The sequence below is a fragment of the Hyperoodon ampullatus genome, assembly GCF_949752795.1.
Source record: "Hyperoodon ampullatus genome assembly, chromosome: 8".
Taxonomy (NCBI): Eukaryota; Metazoa; Chordata; class Mammalia; order Artiodactyla; family Ziphiidae; genus Hyperoodon; species Hyperoodon ampullatus.
In genome coordinates this window covers 33,438,400-33,452,021 of record NC_136921.1, presented here as the reverse complement: position 1 = coordinate 33,452,021, position 13,622 = coordinate 33,438,400, and the positions used below count along the sequence as shown (strand labels likewise).

The window sequence follows — 13,622 nt, the reverse complement described above, 5'->3', positions numbered from 1 at the left end:
ATTAACAGTACTGTGTTGCCCAAGTAAAGGACTTGTATAGCAAATGAATGATATAAACAAAATATTATGAAGTGTTTTCCCTTAAATTGGTTAAATTAATTCAATTCGTATATTTTCATAAAAATTATTTCTGCATAACATAGTCCCTAACTGTCCTCTTCCCCATTAAAACCTTTTTAGTAACACATTGTAAGTTATGCTTTTGCAATTGTATTTATTAAACTCATGTAGTATAAATTGCTGCTATTTTGATATATGTGTAATTCAGACTTGCTTATCCCTAAATAATTCTGTTAGTATTTATTTTTTAATGTTATGTAGTTACTAACCACCATTTAAAACAATGCATGGCACAGGTGAGTGGAGTTATAGAAAGTATTCTATAATATTATATTTGATAAATCTAAGTATATATCAAGTTATTCTTGAGAAACAAATTTTTTGGAGAGAAATACTAGAACAGCACCTACTCTCATAAAGTTCATTGTCACAGATAACAAGACACACTACTTCAAAATTAAAACACTGTTACAGAAAATAAAATTAACTTAATCTTTGCTCATATCTGCACTATGTTGAGTTGGGTTTGCTATATTGTATGTCACTGCCTGTATTTTTTTTTTTAGCTTTTAGTTCAGGATGAACCTTATAAGCATACCTGCCCCTTTCACCTACTCCTGGGGCGGGGGGGAGGAGAACAAAAAAACAAAACAAACAAACCCTAAGATTTAAAACAAAAACTGGACATTTTCATCAATATTAGCACTAAAAGGTCAAACAATAATAAGAACGGAGAAAATTATCTCTAGGTCCTCATTTACCTAGATGGTATAATCCCCTGAAGGTAAAGATTAGTTGGCTCACCTATAAAAACGCCAGGTAAGCAGAAATTTCTGAAAATTCAATTTAATTTGAGGTTAGCAATCAGCTAAGAACAGGAAGAAAACTGAGGACAATTAAAAAGAGCAACTATAACTTTCATTGCTCTTATTCCCATTCATTTTTCATATATAATGGGAAAAACATATTCTTATGTAATTATGTAGAACATATAGAAAATAATTTCTTGAAAATCTAGTCCTATTTATCTTGCTCATAAAAGTTACTTTCTCAGATAAAGATCCCCCAAATGAGTAGAATATCTATATTCAGATAATTATTTTTCAAATTAAAAAAAAAGTCTGCTTGAGGCCATTGAAACAAACTATTCTTTGGTAAATATAATTCTAGACATTAAATTCAAGTTTAAACTTAAAAAAAGATCTTACAAAATTTACTCAATCAGTCTTCAAACTCAAATCACCTCAAGACTTCAAATCACTAAAAAAATCTATATCTGATCAGTAAGAAACAATATTATCTAACTGTATTTGTTTAAAGACCCAGAAGTAGAAGTTACTGATTTTAAAATACTGAAAGGTTTAAATACCTTAAAATAAAAAGAGGATAATCATTATGGTTGGTGACCCCCAAAAATGCCACATCTAAAAAAATGAGACTACAAGCAGTAGCTGAACAAGATCATAAACCCCTTTGTGTTTGGGACAGTCACTCAGCCGTGCACTGCTTAACCACTGGCCAGGGCTCCATGTTCCCTCTAAGCTACAGATATTTGTAGCAGAAAAACATGAAAATCTAGAAACCAGAAGCAGCTAACACCTTCCTTCAATAAATGCCTTATCTTCCTTCCCCTACTGGCGCCCGTCACACAGTTCTCTAGAATTGCTCAGGAGGGAGGTGCTGGTGGCCGAGAACTGGTTACGGGAGAAAGATGCGAGAGGGATGAGGAGAGTGGTGTGCAGGTGGAGGACTGAGAAAAGGGAAAGACACAGTGTTCTGGGCGCACTGTTAAAGCAGCCTCAGTCTTGGTGCACGTGGCTCGTAACAAAAATGCACACAGCTTCATTTAAATAGGGCCTTCTTATATCTTCTTTCATTTGCCACTAACAACACAAAATCAGTAGCCTATTTTTAATCCATTTCACTGGTGTATTAGCCCATTTTCTCTCTCTCGTCTATTTCCCTCCTTTTTTTTATTTATTCAACGTTGAACCTGGAACCATGCCAGGCACTGGAGATGCAAAGGCACTCCCTGCTCTCACAGAGTTTAGAGTCTAATCGGGAGATAACTGACAGCTATAGTACAGTATGTTAAGTGGTACAGAAGCAAGTAAGAGGTAGAGACAGTGTCTAACCCCAAATCAGGGGCTCAGCAAAGTATTTCTGAAAAAGCCTAGAGTCCTGGAGGATGAGTAGGAGGCAGCTGTGGGTGGGGTGGAGGGTAGAGACGGAGCAAAGGGAGATATCGGTGGTTCTCAACTTGGGTGGTGCTTCCCTCAAGGAGGCATTTCATAAAAAGCTGGGGATATTTTGGGCCATCACAATGAGGAGGAGGGGGCATTACTGGTATTTATGAGGAGGGAAGTCAGAAATGCTAGATGCCCTGCAAGCATGGGACAATGTCATATAATAACAAGTCCCACATCACACATGAATTTTTAATGCCCTTATTATAGATGGGAATTCCTGTTGATAACAATCTGAGTTTAGAACTCAGTAACTCCATTTTACACATAAGAACAAAGTATTTCTATATAATTTTGATATTCAGTGACTCTTCCAGGAATGCTATTTACCATGTAAAATAAATTGAGGGAAGCCTGCACTTAATTCCCGTTCAACATTTACCAAGAATTATTCATTATGTTGGAAACTCATTTCACCAATGGAAACCCAGCTTGAAGTAAGATTTGCCAATATGAGAACTGGTAGTATCAGTGTGCACTCTGTCACATGCAAATAAATGACAGGAGAGAGTTGATATTCCTTTTAACAGAATTAAGAACCAGATACTGTTAAATTAATGAAAAGACATGAAAGGCAGGAATTTCGCTGAGTTTCATTAACACAGATTATTTTAAAATATTTCAATTACTCTATCTTTCAGAATTATTTAAAATATAGCACAATGAGAAATCTGTAATGTAAAAAGTCAAATATAAAAATCATTTTATCACTACCTCATCCCACACTACAAGGCAGGGAATAATTTTGTCACTACAATTATAAATAAGCATCATCTTATTGCAAAGAATTTTGTACTTCACCGTTTTCTTTTCTTTGGCAATCTATAAATTGTGTCAGCACATTATCCCTATTTCATTTAAGGTTATTTCCCTTTTTAAAATTACCATATACAGGAACGTTTTGTCTGCTATTATGTGCTATAACATGTTTTAATTCTGGGTCCACCCATATTTCTGCTTTGTTTTTCCTGTAAAAATGACTTCTGATCTCACTTTTCTTAAATCCAAAGTTCTTAATTATAAATAGGTATAGGATTTGACTATTTCATTGTGTCTTTTAATACAGTTTTTAAATGGCCAATAATTTAAAACCTGAAATAGATACATTATAATATTATAAATTATTTTTGGCTATTTCTCCTTCATACTAGGTGTTAGGGCATTAAATTCACTAAAAAAAAAAAAAAACAGGTATGTAGGTAAGTTATATTATCTATGAATTTCATTTGGGATAGTAAAAGTAGTGTTATAAATTATTTGTTATAAAATAGGGGTATTGGGACTGAAAGGACTGAGAACTACTGCCTGGGCAGAAGAGACAAGTAGATGACAATGCAAATATTACAGTATGAGTGGCTGATGCTTAAGAATGTAGGGGAGGGGCCAAAGGTAAGGTTGGAGAAGTGTTTTTCACTAAGCAGGATATAACCCATTAGTGGGTTGTGGAATCAATTCACTGGGTTCCTACCAGTATTTTTAAAGGATAGGAAGGAAGGAAGGGAGGGAGGAAGGGAAGGAGGGGAGAAGGGAAGGTCAGAGGGAATCTGATTCAACTGCGTGGGGGTCAGGGATTTTTTCTTTTTTTTTTAATACTTCATAGATGACTCTGAAGCAGCACTGTCTAATGGAAATATAATGTGAACTACAAATGTAACTTAAAGTTTTCTAGTAACCACTTTTTAAAAAAAGTAAAAAGAAAATGATGAAATAAACTAATAGTAGCATCTTTTATTTTACATTCTTTTTTCATACTAAGTCTTCAAAATCCAGTATGTGTTTTTATCTTTATAGCACATCTCAACTTGGATTAACATTTGAAGTGCTTAATAGCCTCATGTGGCTAGTGGCTACCGTATGTAACAGCGCAGCTCTGAAGCATCCAGGTTTGTCAACCACTGACCAGAGGATGCATTTCTGAAGAAATTAGGTTTTCTGTTAAGCATCAGTGCAGAAGAGTCATTACACTTGATATCCCCATTTTGAAGAACAGCTAAATTTAGTAATAGCTTGAGAAATTTACAGAAGCCCTTAGCTTAAGAATAAAAAAGGTTCTGGTATAAAATTTCTCTATACCAGATATACAACCACCAACATAATCTTACCATGAGTTTTAATATTCAATGGTACTGTATCATACAGTTGCTCATTTGTTTCTGCTTATTTATTAAGCTTTGTTTGTGTTCAAAAAACTGAGATATATGACAAGGTTTCACCATCAGGAGTTCTAGAGAATGCATTCCTCTTTGCTGATAAAATTTAAGTAGTCCCAATGGACATGTTTACAGAACTTACAGGTGTCAGCTCAGCCTGTTCTTCTGTGAAGTCAGTATGATGCTTGGCCTGCTTGCTGGGACATCTCAGAGAAATAGCATGCTGTGAAAATGCAGGAAGGAAGAACATGATAGGTAAAGGAGGTGGAAAAGGGCAGTTTTCATTATCATGCAGGAAGAGAAAAAGATCACTGAAATGAATCACTGAAACAAAATAGTAATGAAAAGTTGCATGCACCTCATTATACTGTGCAAAAATAGAAAAGGTAAGAACCAGATGATCCTAACGCTTGATAATTTAAGGATAACCTCACTCTCCTTCTGGACGGTAGAGCTCTATCGGAGAACTACACAGAAACAGTGTGTCCAGTACCAATTCATACGGAACCCCAACTGGGCCTTAACTGTTCTTTGGCAGTACTCTTAATCTCTTCTCCTCTGTCTAAGTCATTCCCTCGAAGCTTGTTCTTAGAGGGAACAAGCAGTTTCCAAGTTCTGCAACTGCCTGGTTTCATCCTTCAACCTCTTCCTATGACCTCACTTCCTTCCATTTCCAAGAAAATCACATCTATCATGAGGATCTTCAGCCCTAAAATGTGTCCTACAACTACACCCATATTCTCATCCTTCTCTCCACTTCTATATGAGTAAATACCCTTTTTTCCCCTCCAAAGCTAACCATGTCCTAGATCCCACTCATTCCCCTTCTAATATCTCAGTCTCTGATACTCTACTGGTCTAGCTTACTGGGGCTGAGAAGGACAGAAAAATATTCTTCTGGGCACCCTCCTCTTGTTAAACGATTAGTTTTTACTTTCATTATTTTTTACTTTTGAATTCAGCTACGGTGTACCTCTTGCACTTATCCCTTAATTCCCTGCAATCTAGCATCCACGTTTCTCCTCCAAAGTCTTCATCCTTTGAGTTGTAATGCATTCTGTAATTCGTTCTCAAAGTCATCAATGACCTTTTAACCAAGGTTTCTGTTTTTCCTATTATAGTACTTTCCTCACTGTACTAAAATTGCTTATTTGGTTGTCTGTATTGACACCCCTCTCCTCAGACAATAAATTATAATCTCCTAAGGACATTGTGTATTATGTTCACCGTTTTATCCCTTACAGCCCGACACAGTGTCTAGGTGCTCCAATATTTATGGAATGTATGAATAACTATTACTTCTTGGTCTTCATGTCACTTGCTTGGCCAGATCAAGACTGTTTTTGCTTTCCCCTCTATACATTTTCTCAGTCAACATATCCTATAGCACTGTGTCAATCACTGCATCAATGGGAGGCCTATCAAATCTATAATGCCATTATCCTCATTTTTAGGAAATAAAGACTTAAGTATTAAGGGCTAAAAAAGGCATGATAAATGCAACCAACTCTCAAATGGTTCAGGAAAAAAATGTATATACATAAAAAATAATAAAGTGTGGCAAAACGTTAAAAATTAGTGAACATGAGTAAAGAGTTTCATGAGTTCTTTGTACTATTCTTTCAAATTTTTGTAAATTTGACATTATTTCAAAATAAAAAGTTTAAAAAATATGTATTCTCTCTAGGCTCAATCTCACACAAGCTCCCACCATATTTCTAAACACTTACTGATTGGTTAAAAAAAAAATCACAATCCAAGGTGTTCAACAAGAGATGGCTGCCTATATGCCATGTTAAACAGTATGATGGAACATTATATTATTAAAATTCAACATATCCTTACCAAAAATGAATATACACATGGGAAGTAACAAAGACAATAGAAAACAGTACATATGCAAACAAAGATTAAATGTTGTTACCTTAATAAAGATGAAAAGGGATTATGCAATGATAGAAATCATTTATTTAATGTTAAATAGGTTCCATTTCCATAAAATATTTAAATACTACAAAAAAGTTATCTTCCCAAATCTAATTTTTATCTTTTCTTCATCACTGCTTTCATAAATCTAAAAGCTGTGCTCAAAACACATAAGAGAAGTGAACGTGAAGGTCAATTCTGCACACAAATTTTGCTCCATACCGTCTCAGTTTCAAAAACTTTCTTTTGTTATAAAGCTATCACGTTCTCTATCAATCTCTCAAAAACTCTCCACAAATCTCTGCAAAGCAAGTTATGGATCACTGCTTTCTTGAACTGAATCTGTAACGTGTTCAAAGTACCATTTATGAGCCAGAATCTTGTCGGGGGAGGATGTATAGAGAAGCAATGATCTGAACACAGGAGCCCAACCATAATCAAGAAATGACCTTCTACCAAAACCATGGTTACAAAATGAAACACTTCGTTTTGGTAGCTCACACCTTAGATAACAACTGGAAGAAAGCGGAGGTTTGTGAACACACATTAATGCTTCAATAAAACGTTAATCATCTCTTACTGATGTGTATGTGCTCTTCGCAAATATTAAAAATAAATATAGCATGATGGTTAAGAATCCAGACCCTGCGGCCGGAGGGCCTGTTTCAAGCCCCAGCTCAGTCGTTTCCTGGCAATGTGACTCTGGGCTTATTATTTAACTTGTTTCCTCATGTGTAAAATGGTGTAATGACAGCATTTATCTCCAAAAGTTGCTATAAACATTAATGAGTAATAATTACATTACTATTATATCAAAAGTGGGAAACCACCAGCCATCATCTGAATTTCATTTAAGCCTCAATTCATTTAGATTAGAGCTAGCCTGTAGCTGTTAAATTTTAACAATATATTCGGGAATATACTAAAACACCACAAGATGGGGATGTTACTGCATAAATCTCTTTGCCTTTTTTCTACTGCCCATGTAGTTCTGTCTCTAGGTCTGGATCTGAGAAGCACTGGCCAGTCGAGCCTTGTCTTGATCCTCCTTCAATTCTGTGATGAAACAGCAAGGTATTGCTGTATGAGCTCTATAACCAGACTATCTGGGTTCAAACCCTTGGGAAAGTTATTTAGTCACTCTGCCTTAGTTCCTTTCATTGTAAAATGGAGGTAATGGTACCTATTCCACTAGGCACTGTACAGATTCAGTGTGTTAAGCATGTAAAGCACAATGCCCGACACAGAATAAGCACTCAATATAGTAGCTGATATTATTTTCTCTTTTTCCCTCTCTTCCGTTTATTCCTCTCCTAGATATGTAACTGGCCATTATATAGCCAGTATAACATCCTTTACCAGCTCTCCCAACACAAAACAAAACAGAAAAGAAAAACAAAACAGACTTAAAACCAAATAAAGATGCGTTTTCACTTCCTCAAGGAAACACTGCATATATTTCTAAGAAACCCACACAATAAGCATCAGGGCATATATGCCAGTGTTGACTGGGTGGTGTGTCTGAAAAGTGTCTATGAGTGATGATGACCAGGCTTTTCCCCTGGCTTTCATCAATCTTCAGTTCTTCTTTCATCTGATACCTATTCCTTCTATTAATCTCACTAGGCCAGTGAAATCTAGAATTAAACACCAAGTTGGTACACATGAATAAATTTCAGTGAGATGTAGCAACATAGCCACTAGAACTTTAGGTGAAATGTAGCTGTAATAATTACTAACCCCAATCTTTTAGATATGTAGGCCTCTTAAAGTTTCAGAAAGCCCTGTGCTCCCACCTGGTTAATATTTCAGAGCAAAAGGTTGTTTTCTAAGAATAATTTGGGACTTCAATGCCAATGCTACCTGATATTACAACACAATTGCTGTTTTCTTTCCAATACCTCAAAATTTCTGCACACATTAATTCCTGAAATAGTTTGGGAAAGTAAAAGAAGTAAAGGAATTGCACTGAAGCTATGATATGCTGTGTTGCATATCACAAGTTATAATGGTGTATCCATGAAATATTTCATTTAAAAAACCCTATATACATAAGGAAAAAATATATAACACTAAAAAGTTTTAGTAGCTCAGATATTTAGGGAATTTTTCCTATCAAAATATTTATTCATTTATTTGTTTGTTTGTTTGCGGCACGTGGGCCTCTCACTGTTCTGGCCTCTCCCGTTGCGGAGCACAGGCTCCGGACGCACAGGCTCAGTGGCCATGGCTCACGGGCCTAACCGCTCCGCGGCATGTGGGATCCTCCCGGACTGGGGCACGAACCCGTGTCCCCTGCATCGGCAGGCGGACTCTCAACCACTGCGCCACCAGGGAAGGCCCTATCAAAATATTTATAATACGATCATCAAATATTCTTAAAGATTCAGCAAAACTTTTTGAATCTACCATAAACTTCAGTAAAAGCTTCTAAAAGCATTTTCATTTTAAAAACACATTTTTGTGCATTAAATTCCAAATTCAGAGGAATCATTAAATCCCACCAGAAAATAAACATATAGGTATATTTTAGCACTAACCTTTTTATCAGTAGACCCTACTTTATATAAAATTTATAACATGAAATTACTATTTAAATTTGAAAACTGCTCTTATTAAAAATTATTGTTTTATCAGTTAATGTGAATAAAAAGTACCAGCAAGTCAGCTGCAATATTTATTTCACATTGCTTTAGATATAAAGAGCCCTAATTTACTTCAACTACAATGAATTCTAATTTTAAAAACTTAGCAAGTGAACATTACTGATGGATTTCATAAGAATACTAACTAGGGGCTTCCCTGGTGGCGCAGTGGTTGAGAGTCTGCCTGCCAATGCAGGGAACACGGGTTCGTGCCCCGGTCCGGGAAGATCCCACATGCCGCGGAGCGGCTGGGCCCGTGAGCCATGGCCGCTGAGCCTGCGCATCCGGAGCCTGTGCTCCGCAACGGGAGAGGCCACAACAGTGAGAGGCCCGCGTACCGCAAAAAAAAAAAAAAAAAAGAATACTAAAATTATTCTGTAATTCATTTTTACGTTTATCCATGGAAAATATTTTTATGCTTAAAGCATTCTTTAACATTCAGGGAATAATCATTTTTGATAATCAGCTTCACTTTATTTTTAAGATATTGATAAAAGTTGGGAGGCAAATGTTGTAGTTTTGGAAATCAAATATAGACTTCCCAGTTATTTGACCTACTTAATCTCTTCTTTGGAACAATGCCCATACCAAAGGGATAGCGGGAGGCTTAAATGAAATAAACATATGTGAAGTGCCTGGAAGCACAGTATTTCAACAAAAGTCAAGAAAGAGAAAGGAGGGGAAAAAGACATACTCTCCCTGATGTGAAATTATACTGTGCCTATCCCTGCTGGCTTCAGAGAGCAAGGAGGCAGAAAGATAAGCCACAGAATTAATTAATTAATTAATTAATTAATTAATTAATTAATTAATTAATTTTTTGTGGTACGCAGGCCTCTCACTGCTGCGGCCTCTCCCGTTGCGGAGCACAGGCTCCGGACTCGCAGGCTCAGCGGCCATGGCTCACAGGCCCAGCCGCTCCGCGCCATGTAGGATCTTCCCAGACCGGGGCATGAACCCGTGTCCCCTGCATTGGCAGGCGGACTCTCAACCACTGCGCCACCAGGGGAGCCCAGAATTATTTATTTTTGAATGGGCAGTTTGAATACCCACATTCCCAAGATGAAATAGTACCAATCTCAAATTGATTTTTCCAACTGGTATTTGTATCACCAAACTTCAGTGCAAGTAACTATTCTGTCCTAGGTTTCTTAAAACAGGTATAATTACTTCCTCTAAAGAACTTATTGGTGTCTAAAAAAAAAGTTTCACTATCAGAATTTTTACATATTACTTCACTCATGGCACTCCGTCCACCATCTTGAAAGAAAATAATTGCTGATAATTTTAGAGTGCAAGGCTTCTAGACAAAGATGGATTGAACATGTGCATATATTTAAATGCTCATTCAAACATCTGACTGCTTCTTACGAGTCAAATAATGTTCTAGGTGCTAAAGACACATCAGGAATCAAAGAAATTTTTCCAAAAATTCCTCTCCTCCTGGAGCTCACATTCAAGTGGGAGCAGACAGATGAGCAAAATAAAAGAAGTAAAGGACTTCCCTGGTGGCACAGTAGTTAAGAATCCACCTGCCAATGCAGGGGACACGGGTTCAAGCCCTGGTCTGGGAAGATTCCCACATGCCGTGGAACAACTAAGCCCATGCGCCACAACTACTGAGCCTGTGCTCTAGAACCCGCGAGCCACAACTACTGAGCCCGCATGCCACAACTACCGAAGCCCGTGCCCCTAGAGCCCGTGCTCCACAACAAGAGAAGACACTGCAATGAGAAGCCCGCACACCACAATGAAGAGTAGCCCCTGCTCGCCGCAACTAGAGAAAGCCTACACGCAGCAATGAAGACCCAACGCAGCCAAACATACATACATACATACACACATAAATAATTTATTTTTTTAAAAAGTAAAATATATAGTATTTTAAATGGTGATAAAATAAAGAGAAATATAAAGCAGAAAAGGGAGATTTAAAGTATCACAGGGCAGAGGAAGAGGAGTTCAATTTTAAAACAGGGTGATCACAGAAGGCCTCACTGGGAAAGTGACATTTGAGCAAATCCCTAAAGGTAGCAAAGGGGTACTATCACAGGGAAGGGCATCCAGGCAGGGGGACAAGCGAAAAGGCTCTGAGGCAAGCTCTGACTTCTGGCAATGAACAACTGGGAGGCAGTACGGCTGACAGAGTAAGGGAGGGAGGAAAGAAAGGAATACAGGAGCAGGCAACAGGAAAGCAGATCTGGTAAGGCCCTGCAGGCCACTGTAGGGGTTTTGGTTTTATACTGAGTAAGATACAAAGCCTTTGGGTTTGAAAGGAGGAGAGGCAAGATCTGACTTACCTTTAATAGGACCACTCTGGCTGCCATGTGGATAACAGACTGTTAAGGGAACGGTGAACACAGAAGACTAACCGGGAGGCTATTGCAAAAATCTGTATCAAGACAGGGTTGGCTTGGTGGCAGTGAAGGTGGTGAGAAGTGATCAAATTCTGGATATAATCTGAAGTTAAGGCAACAGAACTGGCTGCTGGATTGGAAGCAGGGTGGGGGAAAAAAAAAGAGAAGGAGATAAAGACTCCAAGGGTTTTGCTTGATGAACTGGAAGGACAGAATAGCCATTAACTGAGGTGGAGAAAACTGCGGGAGGAATAAGTTTGGGAGAAAAAAATCAGGGCTTCAGTTTTAGACCAGTTAAATCTGAGTTACCTATTAATAACCAAACAGAGATATGGATTAGAAATAGGATGCATGAGCCTGGAGTTCAGGGGAGAGGCGCTGGCTAAAGAAACCTGTATTCCCTTGAATCTAAGATGATTTAGTGCTGGTATTTCTTGATCTTTATCAGAAACTGTCAACAGATAGCTTCACACAACACAGTGTAATTGCCATCTTGCTGACAGTGAGTGACCGATGCCACCTGATTTAGAACATGGCTCCTCAATCTTGGCACTATTTTGGGTCAGATACTTGTTTGCTGTGGAGGCTGTCCTGTGCACTGCAGGATTTTAGCAGCACCCCTGGCCCCTGCCCACAGATGCCAGGAGCACCCTTCTATCACTGACAACCAAAAACGTCCTCTGGGGGACAAAACAGCTCCCAGTTGAGAACCATTGTTTTTAGAGGGACTAAGATGTAGGGGGGAAAATGTGCCTTAAATAAATGATAGGGTATTAAAATGTGGGAGTTGTCAGTGTGTAAGATCACAGAAGGAGTAGATACAGATAGAAAGGTAGTCTGAGGACTGCCCCTTGGGGCACTCCAAGGTCAAGAGACAGTAGACATGAAAAGGAGACTGTGAATGGCCAATGAGGTAGTTCCAATCCCTCCCCAAATCTCACGAAAACAAAGATAAAGGGTTTGGTTGTTGCTGCTGTTTTAAAGACAAACTCATAAGAAGACATGACAAAAATTTGGAAGCTAGAAAGCATATGGCTGAGTGGTAAAAAAAAAAAAAAAAAAAAAAAAACACCACTCAGCAGGCCCAAGGAAAGCTGAACGCTAAGCCAGCACTGGAGAAAAGCAGAGGGGCACCCCAATTTACATTCTGTGACCTCAAATGACTCCAGAATCAGAAGTGAATGAAGGTGGGACTAAAAGCAGGACTGGATGAAAGCATGTTTAAGAAAGCAGTTAATTCCCAGATTTCCTCCTTTCCTGCCACCAGCAGCAGTCTCAGGTTCAGACTGATATTCATTCATAGGACCCCAAAGACCACAGCTTGGCACCGGGTTCATTTAGTTCTGCAGAAAGACAAAGACAGCATGCTAGCATGAGGCATGCTATCTTCAGAAGGGCTTTATACAGCCCACCAGGGGTCTTTTTTGGACCCACCGCTGTAAGAGAAAGAGATCATGTGAATAAGTACAGAAATCACCCTGGCCTAGGGAGACTTCATGCTCCACAGGAACCAGGAGCATATTTTAACAGCCAATGAGTGTAGGTTCCAGGGCCCCTGGAGGGATATGTTCATGCTCACCTATAAGAGTCACACATTGCACAACAGGAGTCAAGTTCAGTGTCTTTTCACAGGCTTCTATATAGTTCACTCACAGTCTTCCTGATCCATATATGCACTCACCAATCAGCATCAATTTACAATAAACAATATTACCTGGATACATTATATATTCATTAATCAAGTGTCTAGTAAAGAATGCCAGGAGAAGGAAAATCCAAGGTCATTTCCCATGAAAAAAAGGGCTCAGACCTGCTATTATTAACCTTTTCTACTTACACAGTGATTCTCAAATGGGGGCAATTTTGCCTCACAGGGAACACGCAGCAATGTCTGGAGACATTTCTAGTTGTCACAACTGGAGGGATGTATGTAGTACTGGCACCTAGTGGGTAGATGCCAGGGATGCTGCTAAACATCCTACAATGCACAGGATAGCTCCCGCCACAAAGAATTATCTAGCCCAGATGTCAATAGCCTCGACCTAAAAGGATTAAATGGAAGGTTGTGTTGAGGACCACTCCACATCCCATGCCTTCTTTCCCAAATGAGTGCTAAAGCACTGGCAGCCAAGCATATGCCCTCCATGCAGGGGACTGGAAGAATCTTCTCTGGAGAAGCTTACCCACCTGAGAGAAAAGACCTAAGAATGATACTAGAATAAAGAGTACAAAAGACAA

At 38.4% G+C, this 13,622-nt stretch overlaps 1 protein-coding gene across 1 annotated transcript in view; it reads right to left on the bottom strand.

Annotated features, from left to right (window-relative positions):
* Nucleotides 1–13,622, bottom strand: part of RAPH1 (Ras association (RalGDS/AF-6) and pleckstrin homology domains 1) — a gene marked incomplete at its 3' end in the record, with an annotated part of 84,590 nt that overhangs the window by 30,109 nt on the left and 40,859 nt on the right. The window contains exon 5 of the mRNA XM_079710405.1: nt 4,599–4,679. Within this exon, the coding sequence (XP_079566531.1) occupies nt 4,599–4,679 (81 nt within the window). The remainder of the gene's footprint in view (nt 1–4,598; nt 4,680–13,622) is intronic.